Genomic DNA, 23,359 nt, shown 5'->3' with positions numbered 1-23,359 from the left:
TCTCTTATAATAACTTCTGGTAATTTGTTCTTCTCAATATGCTAAGCTTTCAGTATTGTTTACTTGTTGCTTTAAATAACAGATATTGAAATTTAATAATGAAGCAATTGATATTACAAATTGAAAACCATGAAGCCATTGACTACAAGCAAAAGTCATATCTTAAAAAAGGTTTTTAAATATGAAATTTCCATTAGTTCATGGAAATATTAAAAAGCAACCAACAACTGTCAAGGATAAAATTTAAGTTCCCACAGGAATACATTATCCTTAACAGATCAACATTAATCTGTGGTTGTATGGAGCATTTTTTAAAAAAATACATGTTTATTGATTTCAGAGAGGAAGGGAGAGATAGAAACGTCAATGATGAGAGAGAATCTGATCGGCCGCCTCCCGCACGCCCCCCACTGGGGGTCGAGCCCACAACCAGAGCATGTGCCCTTGACCAGAATCGAACCTGGGACCCTTCAGTCTGCAGGCCAACGCTCTATCCACTGAGCCAAACCAGCCAGGGCTGGAGCATTTTTTTAAAATAAATCTTTATTGTTCAGATTATTACAGTTGTTCCTCTTTTTTCCCCCCATAGCTCCCCTCCACCCGGTTCCCACCCCACCCTCTGCTCTTACCGCCCCCCCCCCCCCCCCACTGTCCTCATCCATAAGTGTACAATTTTTGTCCAGTCTCTTCCCGCACCCCCCACACCCCTTTCCCCCTGAGAATTGTCAGTCCACTCCCTTTCTATGCCCCTGATTCTATTATGTTCACCAGTTTATTCTGTTCATCAGATTTTTTTATTCACTTGATTTTGAGATTCACTTGTTGATAGATACGTATTTGTTGTTCATCATTTTTATCTTTACCTTTTTCTTCTTCTTCCTCTTCTTAAAGAATACCTTTCAGCATTTCATATAATACTGGTTTGGTGGTGATGAACTCCTTTAGCTTTTTCTTATCTGTGAAGCTCTTTATCTGTCCTTCAATTCTGAATGATAGCTTTGCTGGATAGAGTAATCTTGGTTGTAGGTTCTTGCTATTCATCACTTTGAATATTTCTTGTCACTCCCGTCTGGCCTGCATAGTTTCTGTTGAGAAATCAGCTGACAGTCATATGGGTGCTCCCTTGTAGGTAACTAACTGTTTTTCTCTTGCTGCTTTTAATATTCTCTCTTTGACTTTTGCTCTTGGCATTTTAATTATGATGTGTCTTGGTGTGGTCCTCTTTGGATTCCTTTTGTTTGGGGTTCTCTGCGCTTCCTGGACTTGTAAGTCTATTTCTTTCACCAGGTGGGGGAAGTTTTCAGTCATTATTTCTTCAAATAGGTTTTCAATATCTTGCTCTCTCTCTTCTTCTGGCACCCCCATAATTCGGATGTTGGTACACTTGAAGTTGTCCCAGAGGCTCCTTACACTATCTTCATATTTTTGGATTCTTTTTTCTTTTTGCTTTTCTGGTTGGGTGTTTTTTTGCTTCTTTGTATTTCAAATCTTTGACTTGATTCTTGCAATCCTCTGGTCTGCTGTTGGATCTCTGTATATTATTTTTTATTTCAGTCAGTGTATGCTTAATTTCTAGTTGGTCCTTTTTCATATCCTCGAGGGCCTCACTAAATTTATCGGCCTTTTCTAGAAAATTCTTGAAAAAAACTTATAACCGTGGTTTTGAACTCTATATCTAGTCGTTTGCTTTCCTCCATTTTTTTCATTTGTGACCTGTTTTTTTGTTTCCGCATTTTGGCTGCTTCCCTGAATTGATAGAGTGGCTTTGTGTGCTATGTGTCCTATAGGGCCCAGTGGCTCAGCCTCCCCAGTTACCTGAGGTGGACACTCTTGGTGCACCCCTTTGTGGGCTGTGTGCACAGTCTTGTTGTAGTTAAGCCTTGATTCTTGTTGGTATCACTGGGAGGAATTGACCTCAAGGCCAATTGGCTGTGAGGATCAGCTGTGTCTACGATGGGAGAACTTCTGTGCTAGAGACACCCTTATGGGGCAAGACTTGCTTCAGTGGGGCTTTGGTGCTTACTGAGTCTGCCCCCTGAGTGTGTCCCTTATGGATCTGAGGAGTTGTAATCTGGATGGTCCCACTCTGACCCCTGGGTACACTGGCTCTTGGATCTCCAAGGAGGTGCTAATTTAGGCTCTGCCTGGGGCCACCCAGCAGGAGCTATGGAGAGATCTGCAGATTCCTCTTCTTTGTTTGGGTTTTGGAGGTGCCCAGATGAGGCCCAGCTATGAAGCAATGCAAGCTGCTGCGGGGCCTTGGACCTTCTTTTGGATGTTCTGGGTCTCACTGACTCAGCTGCAGTTTGTTAGGTAAATTAAGAATTCAAAAGAACAAGGCCATTCATATGCAAAATCCTCTGCACTCAGCTTGGATGGGGCGGAGTTGCAGGGCGGAGCAATGAGCTATGGCTTCCCATCAGCCCTGCCCTAAGAGGCCCCTGAGTCTCAGTGTCCCGCGGTAATCGCTGCAAGCACCTCTGAGAGAAAGCCACCCTCGAGTTTTGCCTGCTGCCAGACAGTCCAGTTTCTCCCCGTATGAGTCTGAGTCCCCAGAGTCTCACCCGGAACTGGAGTTCAGAGCAGTCGGGAGCTTTTGTCTCCCTCCTGATTGAGAAAGCTAGCCGGGTACTCAGTTGCCAGCCCTCTCCGTGCACGCATGCCTCCGTACCTCTGCCTTCCGCAGCTCCTGTGAGTCTCAGTGTGCTTTTCTCTTTCCTTCTAGTTGTAGAATTTCCGCTCAGCCAGCCTTCCTGTGGTTCTGGATGATGTCCGTTTTGTCTTTTAGTTGTAGTTTTGAAATTGTTGTGCGAGGCAGCAGTTTATGTGTTTACCTATGCCGCCATCTTGGTTTCTCCGGATTTTTCTCTTAATCTGGAGCATTTTAACAATAGAATATTATTAAGGTAATCAAAATCTCCCTCTTTCTGACTTCTGCCCCATTCAAGAAACATACAGTCAAATGAAATCTCTGTCACCTGGTGGTTGTCTCTTTCACAGCTAAATGTTCCTCATTTCTTCACCTAGTCCTCAGAAGACATGTCTGTGGCTTCCAAACCTTTTCCAGTCCCTGTTCTCTGATGTCAGTGGACATGTCCCTTTTTGTCAGTGCCTGGAGCTTACCTGTGCTCAGGGCCCAGCAGAGCACCCTGTGTGATCACAGTAGTGTGGAGGCCAGTGGCCCTTTCCTCTTGGACTGGGCACCGTTCTCTTAAGAACTCAGCGTCCAAGGCTGCTCTGGGTTTCCTGTCAGCAACATCTTTGGCTCATGGTGGTTTTGCATTTTCCATATGATGAATCTAATGTTGAAGCAAAACTTTGAGTAGATTTTCACAGTTTAAGACATGGATTTAGTAACCCTTTAGGGACTTAGGGTATCTTCTTATTTCTTCACAGTTCCCATCTGAAATGCAACTCTTTTTTTTTAAATATGTTTTTATTGATTTCAGAGAGAAGAAGGGAGAGGGAGAGAGAGATAGAAACATCAAGGATGAGAGAGAATCATTGATTGGCTGCCTCCTGCATGCCCCACACTGGGGATCGAGCCCATAACCCGGGCATGTGCCCTGACCGAGAATCAATCTGTGACCTCCTGGTTCATAGGTAAACGCTTCAACCATTGAGCCACACCAGCTAGGCTGACATGCAACTCTTTATTGGTACTAACTTTGGTTCCAAAGGGCTACCCACTGAACACTGGTTGACATTTTTAATGAGGGTAGTGAGGGAATAGGGCCATATGCAGAAGGAATTACGACTGTCAGTCTGCATGCTCTTATGCAGCAAGTTCAGAGAAGCCTCTTTGGCCTTCCAGAAAAAGCATGTTTACTGCTCCAAAAGGACCTTTGGAAATTTGCAAATAAGATATTAGAACAAATCTGTATTAACAGGAGCCTTTGGAATGCATCTTTAGCAAGCCTTTAGAATTTTGTACATATCTTCCTAGAAGATTTTAGAAATGTTGGATGTTATATAGTTATGTGTTAAAACAAGTTTGAGAATTATTATTCATGGTTAACATTTATATAGATGCATTTAAATTCTTCTCTTATGCTACACTACCTTCAAATATAGGAACTTTGGCTTAATCAATATTTTAAGTATTCCATTGCCAACGTGCATTTTGAACATTTAAATTTAAAGTATGTCCTCAAATTTTTGTTACCTGAAGTTGATACCAATATGAAAATGTGGAGAGTTTTTTTTCCAGTATATTTTTTCCATTATGGACTTTAATCAAAATATTTATCATTGCAGTCTACCTCAGTTTATTTTATGGTCAGGTCTTCAGATCAGTACTTCATCTTGAGTGAATGAATTCTAACTTTCAGTCTCGCAAAGAGTTGCACTGTGAAAACTGGCTACAAGTGGCAGCGCTTTCTATCTTAATTTCTTTTTAAAAATCCAGTTATGGTCCTGTACATTGCCTAAAACCTACGTTCGAATTTTTCTTGGCTTGGATTGAAGCTTTTGTAGTTTAATTCAGTTTTGTCTTATAATGCTAATACCACAAATATTTGGTAATTTGAGAAAATTTTTCATTTATAAAATAAGTTAAGACAATCATTGCTATAATTTCTTAAGAGGCATATTTTTTAAATTCATACAATAATGTATTTAATTTATATGCATATTCCTTTGTACTGTCCCTCTCTTACACACACACACACACACACACACACACACACACATAATCAAAACAAAGGAGAAAGATGGAATGATTTATCAGTAGTTTTTCAAAGTTCATATTTTAAAAATCAGGCTTTTTCTTTTTTGTTCTTGGAAACTATAATAAATGAAAACAAAGAATTTTCCACTTCAGTATGATGGTCATAAGAACATTGTCCCTTCCTCACATCGTCAGTCGTGTGTTTTGTCAGGAACACGGAAACGGGTGGTGTTTGTACTTTCTCACTTCCTAATCTTAACATGGGGAACTACCAGTGCCATAGACCTTTCCTCCCACAAACCTGTAATATAGGGTGAGGACGTTTATTAACTTCTGAGTTTATGTATTTAATATATTTGGGGTAGTACTTTGCTATTCCAGATAGCAAAAATCTTTTATTCACTACTGAGCAATTTATATAAAACAAAAATCCTCCAAAGTTTATTGATTCTTTTATACCATTATATTCATTTGTTGATGGAGAGTATTACTGCTGTGTTTCTAAGCTTTAATTGGCCTTTAACAACATCTTGTGGCACGTAAGTTTGTTGTCTAGGAAAATTGGACATTTTAGTTGGTTACTGCTCCAGAGAAAGAGGATGACAGTCACTAGCTCATGATCCTACCAAATGGAGAATGAAATGGCAAATTGTTTCTTTTGAGTCTAGAAAAACAAAAGACTCTTTTTTATTCTGCTTATTACTATTTTGGTTGACCTCTGCATTGCCTTTAATTTAATGATATTTATACTAAAAAGAACTTAACTATCCTTTGAGTCAGGATCATTGTCGCAGAGATTCTAGCCAACAAGGGTTAGTAATAGTGACCATAGTGCAACTGACCAGCCACACCTTACATTCCTAGCACATTGGTGTGGGGAGCAGGGAAAGTTTGTGAATTGTGCACAACAGAAGCACAGATGTGATCACTCTAAGGATCATTTCTTATTAAGCAATTTTATAATCTTTCATTCAGGTATTCATTTAGTTTCTTTTTTGATGGTAGCATTCTATTCTCCTCTGATTATTTTCCCCCTGAAGCATGTTTGGGGGTGGGGGTGGGGGGATATGAATCAAATATGTAAATATTTTAGAATCAGACAACCATATGATTAAATACCTACATAGAGGTTTAGACCATCATTATTGTATATTTAAGAAAAAGAAGAGATAGTGATTACCAGTCATTGGTAAAGATGGTTTCTTTGAGAAATTCCTGCCTGAACTAGACTGTGAAGGTCAAATACAATTGAGGTTCTATAGAGTGGAAGCTAGAAGGGAGGGTGGCAGAATAAGTATAGCCAGGTGGAAGATATAACAAAGTACCAACACAGTGGGATTGAAGATATATCTCTCTGGGAAAAGGAAAAAATTCAGTGACAGCCCTGGATGGTGTGGCTCAGTTGGTTGAGCATCCTCCTGTGCACTAAGTCACCGATTCCAATTCCTGGTCAGGGCACATGTCTGGATATCTGGCTCGCTTACCAGCAGCGGGGGTGCTGGAGGCAGCTGATCGATGATTCTCTCTTACTGATATTTCTCTCTCCCTCTCCCTCTTTTTCTAAAAAAGAAAAAAATTAATAAAAAACATTTTAAAAGTTCAGAGTGGTCAATGCCATAGGATATATATATTCTCAAATTAAATTGCTTAATAGGATCATATAGATTTCAAGTGTACATTTCTATGATTCAAGATCTGTATATTGCCCTGTGTGTCCACCACCCAAAGTCATTTTCTGTCACCATATATTAGTCCCCCTTAACCCCCTGATCCTCCTCTCCCACTTTCCTATGGCAACCACCACAGCGCTATTTGTGTCCACGAGTTTCAGTTTTATATCCCACATATGAGTGAAATCATATGGTTCTTAGCTTTCTCTGAATGACTTATTTCACTTAGCATACTATTCTCAAGGTCTCTCTATGCTGTCACAAATGGCAGTATTTCGTCTTTTCTTATGGCTGGGCAGTATTCCATTGTGCGTATGTACCACATCTTCTCTATCCTATCATCCATCGAAGGATTCTTTGGTTGTCCCTATGTCTTGGCCACCGTGAATAATGCTGCAATGAAGTTAGGGGTGCATATAGCTTTGTGAATACATGTTTTCGAGTTTTTCAAGTATATACCCAGGAGAGGGATCGCTAGGTCATATGGTAACTCTACTCTTAATTTTTTGAGGAATCACCAGACCGTTTTCCATGGTGGCCATACCAGTTTACACCGCTCACTCCTGAAGTAGTGCTCACTCCCTGGTCCTCCCAGCCGAAGGAATTGCCGGCTACTACAGGTTTCCTCCCCTCTTCTGGCCAAGCGGGCTGGGGCCGGGAGCTCCCCACTGAGGTGCATCAATCTGAGCTCTCCTCCCTTCTCGCCTTCCCATTAGTTCCCGTTTGCCCACCTTTCCATGCTTCAATGTGTGGATCTTGCAGGCATGCCTCTGTATTGAGCAGGGAGGCCTTTGTTGAGTTATAGTTGATCAACTTGTTAAAGTTTCAGGGGGAGAGACCAAGGTCCTCTCTCACGCCGCCACTCCTCTGATCACCATAGGATATTGAACTAAGTATTTACTAATCTCAGGGAGTAGTCAGAAGTATTGCTTTTTTCCTGATGTCTTGTTTACTTATATTTTTCTTATTTTTCTCTTTTATGTGAAAATTAGATAAAAGATAAAAGTGGGTTGGAATTTTTGGTTGATTTTAGGTAATTGCAAATTTTTAAAAAAATATATTTTATTGATTTTTTTACAGAGAGGAAGGGAGAGCGATAGAGAGTTAGAAACATCGATGAGAGAGAAACATAGATCAGCTGCCTCCTGCACACCCCCTACTGAGGATGTGCCTGCAACCAAGGTACATGCTCTTGACTGGAATCGAACCTGGGACCCTTCAGTCCGCAGGCTGACGCTCTATCCATTGAGCCAAACTGGTTAGGGCGGTAATTTCAAATTTGCTGGGTTTTTGTTTAAACGGACTTTGGATTTAGAGTATAGCCTTATCAAAAGCCTTATTAAGTGTCTGAATTTTGAAGTATCTCGTGTATTTTCCTGATATACTACTTTTTCTTTTAAAAAAATTATCTGTGTGGTTTTATTTTAGAAAAGCCAATGAGGGTTTGAAGACTATTAATCCAGATGAGCCAGCACCTTCTATGCGACTGCTGGCCTATGGTAAGTTAGAATTGCATGGTGTCGTTAAGAAAGAAAGAAAATTTGGCATGAAAGCCATTTTTGTCTTTTATATCTTTGTGGGTATAGTATTTTATTGCTGTCTGGTCTCTTGGTGTATATTGTTTATTTTTCTAGCTTTTCAGGGCCCTTATATAAAGGGGGAAATGATTGCAGGTGACGTTTATCTGTGTGTCCATTAAATATTAGCCAGGTTTGGGAAAATTAAGTTTTGAACACTCTAGTTAACTAACAATTTCTAAATGAGGTTACTGTTACCTTCTCTGGGTGGTTACCATGACTTTAGCTGTACTAGGAGGACTCATTATATTGCTATAGTTAATACCTCTGCATATTTTTTAGAATTATATTGTGTGTGTTTTTTGGGGGGGCTGGGGGCTTGTTAATCCTCACATGAGGATATTTTTTTCCATTGCTTTTCAGAGAGAGTGAAAGTGGGGTGGGGAGAGAGAGAGAGAGAGAAACATAGATGTGAGAGAGACACATTGACTGGTTGCGTCCTGCACACACCCTGATTGGGGTGGGGAGCAAACAGCAACCCAGGTACATGCCCTTGACCAGGAATCGAACCCGCAGCCTTTGGTGCTCCGGTCGATGTTCTAACCTCTGAGCCACACTAGCTAGGGCTAGAATTATGTTTTTAAAATTGGATCTAGGTCTGTAAGTTGAATCAGCCAGTTTGGCCCAGGGATCACTTCTTACACTGCAGTCACACTTCAAGTACAGTTCCTAGTTCTAAGCCATCAAACTTAGACTCTGTTATAAACCAAAGCCAGAGATTCAGCATCGTATCCTTCCCTGTTTCCCCTATTGCTTCTGTCTAGATCTGTTTCATTTCTCTGCCACATCCCACTATTCATTCCCCTTCCTCTTCTCACTCGATTCATCATTTAGCCAAGCACCTGCCTCTTCTGAGCCAGCTTTCCACTGTTTCCCCAATAGCATGTGCACCTTTCCCTTCCACAGAAGAGTATTTCCCAGTCCTTGGAAATTTGAAGGCAAATCATAGCCTGAAAGGGTTTAACAATGTTTTTCTTCCTCCTCAGTTTCTGGCCTGGGCTTTGGAATCATGAGTGGAGTGTTTTCCTTTGTGAACACCCTGTCTGACTCCCTGGGGCCAGGCACAGTGGGCATTCATGGAGACTCTCCCTACTTCTTCCTAAATTCAGGTATGTGCCGGGTAGCTGTGAACGTTTAAGCTTCTGGTCTAATTGATCATCCTATTGGAGTTCCCTGGCTTAGGAATCCAAGTGAATAGAAATTTATGTTATATTTTCTAAAGGCAAAATACTATTAGACATCACAAAGTAAAGGATAGGAAATTAAAAACTTTGAGAGGAAGAGATCACAGAAAGAATTTGTATGCGTACATGCATAATCCATGGACACAGGCAATAGCGTGATGAAGGCCTGGGGCGGGCTAGAACTAGAACTTTAGCAGGGACTTAGAGTCCCTTGTTCCTCATCACTCCTTCCTCGCAGGTAACCTGATTCTGAGTTATTAATTTCCTAGTTTAATCAAGTTTGAAAGTCTAACATGTATACATGTTTGTTTTGAAAGTTTTACCTTCATGTATGTATCTGAAAGAAAATTAATGTTTCGTTTTCCTACTTTTGAACATTTAAAAATAAATCATACTATATTTTTAAAAAGAAATTGAGAGGAAAAATGATAATAGGTGAGTTGACTTTTTAAAGATGCAGTATAAAAGGACCAACTCATTTCAAAGAGCTTTTTTATCCACAAGATAAAAATTGTCATCATGATGCAGTGATCACATTTGAGAGTTGGTAATGTACATAATTAACATAAGATTTCTCCTAATTTCACAAGAAGAATCTTTTAAAAGTACTTTTTAAAAAAACTCACCATATTTTTTTTTATCTGCACAAGTTGTATCATTGAAATAACATTTCACACATTCTTCAAATTAAATCATTATTTATTGTCTACACTGAGGTAATTTCTATCCTCAAGGAAGTTACCTTTATAGGAAGAACAAGACTAAAAAAAATGATTAAGCATTTCAATCCAGTTTAATAATAGAAAAGATATACAGAGGTATGACCAAATTAAAAAATATATTGCTGCAGAAGTTTAGAGACATTCTGCATGTTGTAGTGATCCTCAAACCCACTGGGCACTTGTTCACCATTTCGATTCAGGCCTGGGCATCTCCTGTCTTGATTACTATCTTCAACCTCCACTTTCCATGTGAATCCATCCTGTATGCAGCCACCAAACTATATAAAAATGGGTAATGGTTCCCCAAGGTCTGCAGGATAAAGTCAAGGCCCTTTGTATCTGACTACATGATGAGGATGGGAAAGTGGATTAATGGGCCATACTTATTTAGTGGTGCTTCCAACATAGCAAATTATCTTTTTAGAAACATTCCATAATTAGAATATTTTTAATGATTATAGTACCGAGTGTCAGTTTCTTAGAGTAAATATAATGTTAATAGCTAAAGTATGTTAGATTCTAATGTACTAGTAAAGGAACAAAACATAATCAGGAGAGGGTGTTACTGCACCAGTTTTCTATATTTTCTTAAATTGGCCTGTTATAATGCTACATCAACAACCTTTGGATATGAAATAGTGTTCTCCTAATGGAACTTAGTTTTCTGCCTCCTTTTTTCACTAGAGGGTGCTAATTCACTTTAGTGAGCTAGGCTGTTTTCCTGGGACTAGCTTTCAGTAATTCTTTTGGAGAAGGTAAAAGAAACATATGCTAGCAATTTGAGGATTGTATTTGTAATTTCTATAAATTCACAGAAATTTTTAAAGAAAAGAAAATATTTGTCCAGCTGGTATGGCTCAGTGGTTGAGCATCGACCTATGAAATAGGAGGTCACGGTTCAATTCTTGGTGAGGACACATACACGAGTTGCAGTTTCGATCCCCAGTGTGGAGCGTGCAGGAGGCAGCCGATCAATGATTCTCTCTCATCATTGATGTTTCTATCTCTCTCTCCTCTCCCTTCCTCTCTGAAATCAATGAAGATATATATTTTTTTAAAAAGAAAAGATTTTAATGTCTAAGTTTATGGTGGCAGGCTGACCTGCTGTGAATATGGACCTATAGAGTGAAAGAACAGCTGTTACTTTATCATGTGCAAGAGTGTCTTATTTATTATAACATTGTTCTTTGTATCATAAACTTTGAGTTATACATTTAAGAAATTGCCTTTTATCGTATTTTAAAATAACTCCTAATTTGTATATATTTGTGTTTGTTATTTATGATTACCATAATTACCATTTATTTAGGCATGAGCTCATTTTGAATTTTTCAGTTAAATCTATAAGTTTATATGTTGTTTAACATATTCCATTATAAATAAGGAATATGGGGGCCATTAATTAGTATACCTATATTAGTGTAAGACATAGATTATATGATAGCTGTATGTGCTTAGGTTTTCATGTTACAGGTAGGTATAGTTTATAAATAACACATACATGTATAAGTTCTTTTTTATTTGTAATTGTGTAGTAGGCTAGCATTAACTTGGTAATGCTGTATAGAGGCTAAAGTATGGGAATTTGAGTCCTAAGCTCAAGTCTTATCCTGGCTCATTAATTTCGTATTCTGAACAAGTCCATTTGATCATTTCAAAAATAATTATTAAGCACTTTTATTCAATAGGAATTATACCAAGCTATGAAAAGACAGCCCAGTAAATGTACAGGGAATAAGGACAACAGCTAATTAAAGTGCGATAAACACTAATGCGGAAGTTCTATAAGCACACAGAACACAGGCTCTAACCCATGCTCAGATGCTATTGTACTTCTCCTTTGTAGTACTGACTGCAGTTGTATTAATTGGTCAACTGTGTAGTTATTTCTTTAGATCTTTCTCTCTAACCAGATGCTAAGGACTGTCTGTCTTGTTCACTACAGTATCCTCAGCACCTTGTGGAATATTTTGTTTTTAGGTAGATCCATAAATATTTATTTTATTCTTTAACTTTATTTTTAAAAAATATTTTTATTGATTTTAGAGGGGAAGGAAGAGGGAGAGAGAGAAACATCAATGATGAGAGAGAATAATTGATCGGCTGCTTCCTGCATGCCCCACACTGAGGATGGAGCCTGCAACCTGGGTATGTACCCTTGGCTGGAATCGAACCTGGGACCTTTTAGTCCACAGGCCAGTTCTCTATCCACTGAGCCAAATGAGCTAGGGCTATCTTTATTGTTGAAAGTATTACAGATATCCCCTTTTTTCTCCATTGATCCCTTCTAGCCCATATCTGCTCCCCTCCCCAGGCCTTCACCGCACTAGGCACAGCTTATGGAGGAAATGATATTTGAGTAGAGAATTAATGGATGAATACAGTCATGCACTGGGGACTACGTTCTGAGAAATGTGTCGCTAGGCAGTTTTGTCCTTGGGTGAATGTCACAGATTGTACTTACACAAACCTAGATGGTGTAGCCTGCTACACACCTACACTATATGGTATAGCCTATTGCTCTTTGGCTACAAGCCTGTACAGCATGTTACTGTACAAAACAGCAAGAGATTAAATCATCAAGCACAAGAGAAAATGATACAATCAGGAGACACGGTAAACACGAGAGGCCTGAGGCTGCTGCTGGCACAACATGGCACAGAAAGATCACCAAGCCTTTCTGTAGGAGAAATCAATATGGTCCGACCACATGTGGAATATTGAGTTCAGTTCCGAGCATTGTATTTAACAGGAATACTGAAGAACTAAAATTGGTACAGGACATTGTCAGTACGGTGAACGATCTGGAAGCTCTTTTGTACGGGGTATGATTGAAGGGAGGAGGAATATTGAGCTTGGAAAAAAAATGAAAGTGTGAGGAATGTGGGAGATTCCATTTTTGTTCCAATTTGTCATTTCTCTGTAATAGAATTATACAGCCACATCCTTGCCTGGCCTCATGGTGGCCAGAATGTACTTCCCTGCCCCTGACTTTGAGCTCACGCATGTGACTTGTATTGGCCGATTAGTGGATGTGTTGTAAGTCAGAGGCTTAAAAAGCACTTGTATGGTTGGCCTGCCCTCTGGGGCTCTGGTCAGGTGCCACGAGAACATGCCCCATGTAGTCAATGCCCATGGAACCTGGACCCCAGAATGAACATGTATAGAGCAGACCTGGGCCCAGCATGCAGTGAGGAGCCAAACCCAGCAGCCTGCAGCAGAGCTGCCCAGCAGAACCCAGCCTTAATTAGTCAACTTCAGACCAGTGAGCATGAGAATAAATCCTTGCTGTTGTAACCCAGTGAGTTTTCTCATTTATTCACTTTCACAATATTTTAAAGTATAAGCTCTCCAATGTGGCAGTTTATTAAATGTTTAGATTTTTATTTTATTTTTTATTGAATTGATTGGTGTGACGTGGGTTCACAAAACCATATAGGTCTCAGATCTACAACTCAACAAAACATCATCTGCACACTGCATCGTATGCCCATCATCCAAAGCAAAGTCTCTTTCTATCCCCATTTATCGTCCCTTTGCACACCTCCACCTACCTCCAACCCATTTTCCCTCTGGCTATCGCCACACTGTTGTGTGTGTCTGTGTGTTACATGTATGTTTTTTAAATCCCTTCACTTTCTTTCATCCAGCCCCACCCCCAACTCCCTTTCCTCTGACAGCTGTCAGTCTATTCCATGTATCCATGCCTCTGCTTCTATTTTGTTTGTCAATTTATTTATTATTATTCTATAGATTTTACATACAAGTGAGATCAGATGACACTTGTCTTTCTCTGACTGGCTTATTTCACTTAGCGTAATAATCTCCAGGTCCATCCATGCTATAGCAAAAAGTAAGATTTCCTTCTTTTTTTACGACCAAGCAGTATTCCATGGTATAAATGTACCACAGTTTTTTTTATCTACTCATCTACTGATGGGCACTTGGGCCATTTCCAGATCTTGGCTATTGTAAATAATGCTGCAGTGAACATAGAGGAGCATATGTTCTTTCAAATTAGAGTTCCAAGTTTCTTTGGATATATTCCCAGAAGTGGATTGTTGGGTCAAAAGGCAGTTCCGTTTTTAATATTTTGAGGAAACTCCATACTGATTTCCACAGTGGCTGCACCAGTCTGCATTCCCAGCAACAGTGCACGAGGGTTCCTTTTTCCTTACAGACTTGCCAGCACTTTTGTTTGTTGATTTGTTGATAGCCGTTCTGACAGATGTGAGGTGACATCTCATTGTGGTTTTAACTTGCATCTCTCTGATGATTAGTGATGTTAAGCATTTTTTCATATGTCTATTGGCCACCTGTATGTCCTCTTTGGAGAAGTGTCTATGCAGATCCTTTGCCCATATTTTAATTGGGTTGTTTGTCTTCTTGGTGTTGAGTTTTATAAGTTCTTTATAAATTTTGGATATTAACCCCTTAACAGATGTATCATTGACAAATATGTTTTCTCATTCGGTGAGTTCCCTTTTCATTTTGTTGATGGATGGCTGTCTTTTTGCTGTGCAAAAGCTTTTTAGTTTGATTTGGTCCTACTTGTTTATTTTTTCTCTTGCCCAAGGAGACATAACAGTAATAAATGTTTAGATTTTTAATGAAAGCTTCTTATAAACAAGACTATCTCAAATAACTACATTAGCAACTGCAAAGTGGTAGAAAAAAATATAGCATCTATTAATCACATGGAGAAAATGATAGGCCACAGAGATTAATCTACAATTTTTACCCTTTTCTGAATTTATTAAAATGTTAATATAAATATATAATAAAAGGCTAATAGCAAATCGACCAAATGGTGGAACGACCGGTCACTATGATGCACACTTACCACCAGAGGAACTTACCCCCTGGTGGTCAGTGCGCTCCCACAGGGGAAGTGCCACTTAGCCAGAAGCCGGGCTCACGGCTGGCGAGTGCAGCGGTGGTGGCGGGAGCCTCTCCCGCCTCCGCAGCGGCGCTAAGGATGTCCAACTGGCGGGGAGCGAGCCTAAGCCGGCAGTCAGACATCTCCCGAGGGCTCCTAGACTGTGAGAAGGCTCAGGCTGGGCTGAGGGGCCCCCACCCCCCCGAGTGCACAAATTTCATGCACTGGGCCTCTAGTTTCTTATAATAAATGATCACAGCTAACTGCACTGGCTATGACACAAGGATACTCTATACTGTAATACGTTATCAATTTTATCATTAAATGTATTTTTTCATTGTATGTTTTCATTACATCAGTCATGTAATAGTCTTTTTTCAAGCTGCTCAAATAACAGAATGGAAAACTGTACTTCTAAAAAGTCCTTTCACTAAACCGTGGCCTATGGTAGTCTCTAGTAGTCTGTGATATACTATCAAGTATGCAGAGCACAAGTAGCCCTCTCAGTTGATGCACTTCCATCCTTTCTGTTGCTCAGGTCAAAACTTTGGAGTAATTCCCAATTCTTTCGTTTGTCTCCTAGCGCACATTCAGTCCAACTACAAATCTTATCTCCAACTTCTATTTAAATCTCCACCCATGTTCTTATGGGCTTGCTTTTGCTTTACATATGACAGGAGGAATAGTTTGAGGGCTAGTTTGGAACAGACATTTAAAGAAAAGTTAAATCTGATGGTGCTGAAACTATTCCAGACCTGAGATAAACATGGGAAAGTCCTAGTTAATTTCAAGAAGTCAATCAATGAAGCATGAATACAAAGGAATAGAATCCTGAGAGCCCACGCTCACTGTCTGCTGCCAGATCCCAGGTTTCAGTGAGCAGTACTTTAGACTCCATGCTCCCACTGGCAACGCCAGCCAGTGAGTTTTGATGTGGTTTATTATGTAGCATTTTTGTGACAATAACTGACTAATATAGAGTTTCAAGTATTTTTAAATGTGTCATTTATGGAAAAAAAGAGTTGACTCATGATTCTTCAAGAGCTTTCCTAGGATCAACAATGATCCTAGGCTTTCTTAGCACTATTGATATTTGGGGTCAGATAATACTTGGTTGGGAGGCTGTCTTGTGTATGGTAGGGCGTTCAGCAGTACCCCTGGTTCTATGTTCTGTATGTCAGAGGCACCCCACCCCCAGTTGTGGCAACCAAAAATGTCTACAGACATTGACAAACGCCCCCTGGGGGCAAAATCATCCCAGCTAAGAATCACTGAGTTAGAAGGCAGGTTTGGGTTCAGTTTGAGAATGAATTTCTACAGTGACTGTTTTAATGAAACAAATGTCTAAAATGGAATCATTTGAAGTGGACCCTGTGGGATCTACTTTTTCATTGCATAGGCGTCTAGATCAAACAACTTCTAAGGGGCTTCCCCTGACTCCACACTGATGAGCTAATTTGAGGAGAGAATTTCTTCATTTTCAACATTTGCCAGAGGGATTTTAAGTATAAAATTATATCCTTGGCAGTCTTTTTGACTCATAAACATACTTTGGGGGGTATATTCATAAATATAAAATATTAACTGCTACTTAAAAACCTGTAGTCATTCAAATTGTTTTCAGGACGTCTCCTTTATGATATAGTTCAGTGATGGCGAACCTATGACACGCATGTCAGCACTGACACGCGTAGCCATTTTTGATGACACGCGGCCGCTGAGGCAGCCGCATGACGAGGATGAAACATTTGCTGCTCCTGAGGATTAAACATTTGCAAAATAATGTTTTTTCCTCAAAGTGACACACTACCTGAGTTATGCTCAGTTTTTTGGCGAAGTTTGACACACCAAGCTCAAAAGGTTGCCCATCACTGATATAGTTGGTATTAAGAGACAGTTCTATGCCTTTCTTATGGACAATGTATTATCAGATGATTTTCAAAATGTCTCTTTAATCTTGGAGAATGTTATTTGACTAGTAATAAATGTACATCTATATTGCAATAAAGTAGGTCATAAAATTCTCTTACATTTGTTAAAACAAAGATTTAAAGTTAAATCCCTGTTTCAGGAAAGGCATTTTCATTTAATTTAGTTTTGTGGCCTGACTTCTACTTGGGCTAGGTCATTAGAGATTGAATCCAGAGAGTTTTTGTAACCAAGAGGGATGGAGGAGTGTCACAGAACCTTGACACTCCAGACTCCTCTCTTATTTGGAAAAAGAAGTCCGAAGCCCATTGGTAGTCACATCCTTTCTGTTGCCGTCCTCACCCAGCAGCAGCCCTTGGCTCTCTCTGGCATGGTGAGAGATTCTCTGAAGTTGTCGGGGGAGGCCAGAAGATAGCAACTTATGTGCTGGCAGGATCCAGTAGTAGGATTAGTTGCTATCTTAGGTGATTGTCTTTGCAAGGGCAGAGAAGTAGAAATCAGGAACGAGAAAGGGGAAAATGAAGATATTTATGAATCTGTGTATTTGGGGTATATTCAGGAGGGATAAAAGAACCAAACAGCTAAATGTAGCCTTTTAAAGATAACACTGAAACATTTTGCTTAGAAATAGGTTAGATTGGAATAATTTGTACCAAGAGAATTTGATTAAAAAAAAAAATTATCAGTACAGGAAGTACATTATCAAACTAGACAGCTACAATTTCACACATACAATACTTATTAGAATTGTTCATCTTTTTATTAATGTTTCAAAATATTGCAAATTAAGGAAGCTCCTTTCATTAATCTAGATTATAAGCTAATTTTGATAATCTTATGGTTAATTTAGAGAATTTTTTTTTTTTTTACTTTTAAGAATATTAGAACAAAATAAATTTTAGGGTTAGATTCACTGAAGGACCTTTAGAATTTTATATTTAGGAACACGAAATGAGAAAGGTTTTGTAATTAAAAGATAGTACCCTATAGATACTCTTTGTAAATCTTCATTTCTAGTTGGAGTTAATTCCACTTACTAGAGAGAAGTATCAAATGGTATGTATGTATGTGGCAGAATAGTTTAGATATCCAGGTCTTTGTTTCTGTTGGACCTTGAACCAATTGTGGAGAGAATCCTATCTAATAAAAGAGTAATATGCAAATGGACCATCACTCCAACACACAAGATGGCCGCTCCCATGTGGTCAAAGATGGCTGCCCCCATGTGGACACAAGATGTCCATTATAAGATGGCCAGCAGGGGAGGGCAGTTGTGGGCAATCAGGCCAGCAGGGAAGAGCAGTTGGGAGGAACCAGGCCTGCAAGGGAGGGCAGTTGGGGGTGATCAGGCCTACAGGGGAGGGCAGTTAGGGGTGACTGGGCCTGCAGGGGAGGACAGTTGGGGGGACCAGGCCTGCAGGGGAGGGAAGTTGGGGGGGATCCAGGCCTGCATGGGAGGACAGTTGGGGGGGACCAGGCCTGCAGGGGAGGGCAGTTGGGGGGGACCAGGCCTGCAGGGGAGGGTAGTTGGGGATAACCAGGCCTGCAGGGGAGGGCAGTTGGGGACAACCAGGCCTGCAGGGGAGGACAGTTGGGGGGGACCCAGGCCTGCAGGGGAGAGCAGTTGCGGGGAGGGGACCAGGCCTGCAGGGGAGGGCAGTTGGGGGCAACCAGGCCAACAGGGAAGGGCAGTTAGGGGCAACCAGGCTGGCAAGGGAGGGGAGTTAGGGGTTACCGGGACAGCAGGAGAGGGCAGTTGGGGATTACCAGGCCTGCAGGGGAGGACAGTTAGGGGCGACCAGACTGGCAGGGGAGGGCAGTTAGGGGTGACCAGGCCAACAGGGGATGGCAGTTAGGGGCAATCAGACCAGCAGGGGAGCAGTTAGGCATCGATCAGGCTGGCAGGCAGAAGTGGTTAGGGGGTGATCAGGCTGGCAGGCAGAAGTGGTTAGGGGCAATCAGGCAAGCAGGCAAGCGAGCGGTTGGGAGCCGGCAGTCCTGGATTGTGAGAGGGATGTCCCAGATTGGAGAGGGTGCAGACTGGGCTGAGGGACACCCCCCCCCGCCCCCACCCCCGTGCACGAATTTCTTGTGCCGGGCCTCTAGTAAGCAATAAAATCCCAGTATTCTAAATAGCACATTGCAATAGTAAAGACTTATGATGACCAAGGGAGTCAGCCAGAAACTAGTGCTAGCTAGCTGAATAAATAAGCAGTCAGGTAGAAATGTCTATTGTTTTAATAATTGCTCAAGAGGTCAGATATTGTGTTAATAAGACAGTAAACAGTAAAGGTAGGGAGAGTTCCATGAGACTGTGTTTTTGTTTTGTTTTAATATATTCTTATTGATTTCAGAGAGGGAGAGAGAGATAGAATGATGAGAGAGAATCATTGATTGGCTGCTTCCTGCATGACTCCTATTGGGGATCGAGCCCAAAACTCAGGCATGTGCCCTGACGGGGAATCAAACTGTGACCTCCTGGTTTATAGGTCGATGCTTAACCACTTAAGAATACCAGCCAGATGAGGCTGTGTTTTGTGCACCATGATACCCCCAGTGCCTAGATCAGTGCCCAGCACAGACAGGCATAGATGTAGACTTTACAGGGCCAGTCCATCAAAGGTATGTTTTTAGCAGGAAAGGGCCTTGCAAACAGAAATGTGGGCTCAGAATTTGGAAGAAAGGTCAGAGCTAAGGATCTCTGCGTGAAACTCACAGAAGAATGCTCTTTTGGATGAGAATGGTCTGAAAATTCCCTAAGTTAGAGCATTTTCCCAAGTAGCTGTAACTCCAGGACTTGGGAGCATGATTGGCTGGTTTTAATGTTCATGGTAATGCATAGACAGAAGGGCAAACCTAAGCTGACAAACAGATGACACATTTATGGTGTCATTGCTTTCTCTTGCCATTTGATTGACATCTAGGTTTTAGAAAAACCTTAGAGTGTGAACATTTGAGCCTGTGTAGATGGTAGTTTCTACCCTGTCTTTTCTGATATAAACTTAACTCCTGAGTGTCTTCAGTGGTCTCAACTCTACACCATCACTTCATGGGCCCTGGTCAGGGCTCATGCAGGAGGCAACCAATTGATGTGTTTCTCTCACATTGATGTTTCTCTCTGTATTTCCCTCTCCCACTCTCCCCCCAAAAAAATCAATGGGAAAAAAATATCATCAGGTCAGGATTAACAAAAACAAATAACAAAAATACAAAAAATATTCCATTTAATTGAGAAAAGTGTCTCTTAATTAGTGTAGAAGGCTTAATTTAGAAAAAGCTGATTAGATATTACAATAGTTTTATTTCATTCCTCAGAGAAACTTATTTTTTTTGTTAATCCTCACCTGAGGATATTTTTCCACTGATTTTTAGAGAGAGTGGAAGGGAGGGGGAGAGAGAGTGACATTGATTGGTTGCTTCCCCCACACACCCCTCAGGGATAGAGCCTGCAACTGAGGTACGTGCCCTTGACTAGAATTGAACCCAGGACCCGTTAGTCTCCAGGCCAACACTCTATCCACTAAGCCAAACTGGCTAGGGGTCAGAGACACTTCTTGAAAGCCAGATTCAAGTTGACTTTTAACAGTTCACATTCTAGAGAAACGGCTGCAGAGCTGACCCCTGGTTTAGAAATGTTGTTTTCCAAATTACGTTTGAACAAATGTGTGTCCTGGTCCTGCTTCTGTCAGGGGGCAGTGAAGCACCCCCAGTGGTGTGGAACCCCAAGAGCCTGTGTACCCTGACCAGGTGAGGTGTTCAGTGGGCTTTGGCGTCTGCTGGTCGAATGCCTGAGCACTAATGGTGGCTGTCTTTCAGCTTTCATGACGCTGGTGATCATATTGCTGCACGTGTTCTGGGGCATTATATTTTTTGATGGCTGTGAGAAGAAAAACTGGTACCCCCTTCTTGCAGTTATTCTGACCCACCTGCTGGTGTCAGCCCTGGTGAGTACGGCCACTGTGCTCAAACTGTTTTTTGGAGCTCAAGTCCACCTGTCTGCAGTGGTAGATTCCACCCTAAATGAAGTACATGCTCATGGGAAAATGAGGAAATTCAAAATGTTACTTGAAAGAATGGAGAATGATAGACAAATCATTTAAGTCTTACTACAGAAAGACAACTATTATTTGTTGGTTGATCTCATTAAAGATTTTTCCCTACTGTCTTTCTTTTTAATGAGTACAGTCAAACCTGAAATAGTCTTGAATTATGCTTTGTCGTGTAACACATCTTAAACAATCTCCATGTTCTTATAAATATTTTTAATATATAAATTTTAATGGCTTTATATCATTACAGAAAAATTGTATTATAGAGTGCTTAACTGACTAATCCCTTCTGTTTCTACTTTTGGTTATTATAACGCTATCTTGGACATCTTTGTACATGAAACTTTTAAAATATATTGTTCCAAGGAATGGAATTATAAAGTTAAATAGTATGAATATTTTTAAAGCCCTTGATGCAAATTGCTAAAATACTGTCCACAGGGTTGTATCAGTTTTACTCTAACTGATCAGTAACAAGAGTGACCATTTCAATCCCTTCTCTCTGACATTATAATAATGCCCGTTTTCAAGAGTAATAATGTTTAAAAAGAAAACCTGACTAGATACATTTTTTAAGTAATTTTGAATGCCTTGGGCCTGACTTTTATTACAGTTTGTCAGATATTTACATCAGAATCATTCTCATCACTGCCTTGTCCAAACCCTTATTATTTCTCATCTAAAGAATGTAAAAGCTTTCTTCTGATGGTGTCCTATCTTATGTTTCTCTCCTCCCCATCCATTTAGAATTTGTATCAGGTTTTCTTATATTGGCCTTCTTGTGTTCTGACCCAGTCTTACTGCCTCTCCTACCTAAAACCTTCCAATGGTACAGGATACTAACGTTACCCTTAATATGATGGCAACTGTGTAAAGTCAAATCTTCATGAAAAAAAAAAAAAAGATTGGAAAGAGAGTGCATTAAAATATTAAATACATTTATCTCTGGGTAGATTCTTTTAATTCTTTATAGTTTTTGGCATGTTCCAAATTTTTTACAACATACATTTTTATAACCAGAAAGGACGTTACATGAAAAAGCAAATGTCCTTCTTATGAATCCAACGGTCTTATGTGACCGTTCACTTGACAAATAATTATTAAGTGCCTTCTAGGTTCCAGGTACTGTTCTAGGTGAACAAAACAGTTTAGTGACCAAAACAAAGATCATTGCCTTTATAATCTAGTAAGGATTATAATCTAATAAGCAGTAGACATAATGAGAAATTATATAGTATCTAGAAATTGGTAGGTACTGTGAAAGAAAGGAGAAGTGGAGCAGGTTAAAAGGGATCCAGAGTGTGGGAGGTGGAGGGATGGTGAATTTTTGAATTAGATGGTCAGCATAGGCTTCCGTGAAGGTGACATTTGAGCAAAGACTTGAAGTAGAGGTGGTTCTGCAGGTGGTCGGCAAACTCATTAGTCAACAGAGCCAATATCAACAGTACAATTGAAATTTCTTTTGAGAGCCAAAAACCGACTTCTGCGCATGGGCCACGAAGTTTCAATCGCACTGTACGTGTGTGCCCGCACGTGGTATTTTGTGGAAGAGCCACGCTCAAGGGGCCAAAGAGCCACATGTGGCTCGCGAGCCACAGTTTGCCGACCACTGGTCTGGAGAAAGCATCCTGGACCGAACAGCCAGGGGCAGGAGGGTGAGCATGTCTTCATACAGTTATTGGCCATTCGGATAGTCCTTTGTGCAGTGCCTGTTCCGGTCTTTTGCCCGTCATTCTATGGGGTTGTCTGTCTGTTTTGTTTGGATTTTTGGGGGGAGGGGGAGGTTCTATATATATAGAATGTCCAAAAAAATGTATACACACATTGAATTTGTGTCAGGTTTTCTTATATTGGCCTCCTTGTCCTCTGACCCAGTGTTACTGCATCTCCTACCTAAAACCTTCCAGTGGAACAGGATACTAACATTACCCTTAATACGATGGCAACTGTGTAAAGTCAAATCTTCGCTTAGTAAAATATATTTCATTTTCAGAATTGAGGTATCAGCTGTTAAAGAGTGTATACATTTTTTGGGGGGACATCCTGTATTCTTTAAAAGAGGACTTTGTCAGGTGTATGCATTGCAAATAACTTCTTCTACAGTGTAGTTTGTCTTTATAGTCTCCTGATGTGGTCTTTTTATGAACAAATGTTATTTAATGTAGTCTAATCAATTTTTTCTTTGTTTTGCACTTAAAATTTAGTGGATTTGAGGTATAGAATTATTCTGAAGAAGAATCCAGAAAATTTTCAATGCCTGCCATGCCCACAGATGCCTCTTTAGAAAAGCATTCTTTTTACATAGGTGCTACCTGCAAAATCAGCTATTTCCCTAGCCAGAGCTTAGCCAGGGACATGTGCAGGTAGGGTGAGGGTGAGGAAAGTGAGGAGCTTTGGAGGCACAACCCTAGCCTCTGATTCGCAGAGGTGTACGGTGACAAACTGGCCCAATCAGATCCTCTCTTTTGTTAAGTGCAAATGCTAGGCTACATCGGAACCTATCTCCCCACCTGACCCTGGCCCAGCAGAGAATCCCTCCTCCTGTCAAAGGTCAGTTCCTCCACTTGGGTTCTAGACCTAATCCTTTCCTACTGAAGACTTCACTCTTTTGTCCTCTGTCCTCCTTCACCAGCCTTTCCATCTCTGTATCAGCTTACAGACATATCTTCATAAAACTTCA

The 23,359-nt window shown here is 40.5% G+C and overlaps 1 protein-coding gene across 4 annotated transcripts in view; it reads left to right on the top strand.

Annotated features, from left to right (window-relative positions):
• Positions 1 to 23,359, top strand: part of APH1B (aph-1 homolog B, gamma-secretase subunit) — a 113,280-nt gene that overhangs the window by 2,456 nt on the left and 87,465 nt on the right. For all 4 annotated transcript variants that reach the window (XR_008556111.1, XM_054716170.1, XM_054716171.1 and 1 more), the window contains exons 3-5: positions 7,768 to 7,838; positions 8,903 to 9,025; positions 20,447 to 20,574. Coding sequence is in view for 3 of the 4 variants with exons in the window: in XM_054716170.1 (XP_054572145.1) it covers positions 7,768 to 7,838; positions 8,903 to 9,025; positions 20,447 to 20,574 (322 nt within the window). In the remaining variant the exon portion in view is untranslated. The remainder of the gene's footprint in view (positions 1 to 7,767; positions 7,839 to 8,902; positions 9,026 to 20,446; positions 20,575 to 23,359) is intronic.

The sequence above is a fragment of the Eptesicus fuscus genome, chromosome 5, assembly GCF_027574615.1.
Source record: "Eptesicus fuscus isolate TK198812 chromosome 5, DD_ASM_mEF_20220401, whole genome shotgun sequence".
NCBI classification, from domain to species: domain Eukaryota; kingdom Metazoa; phylum Chordata; class Mammalia; order Chiroptera; family Vespertilionidae; genus Eptesicus; species Eptesicus fuscus.
Note: the sequence above shows the minus strand (reverse complement) of the source record. Positions and strands in the feature narration are given on the sequence as shown.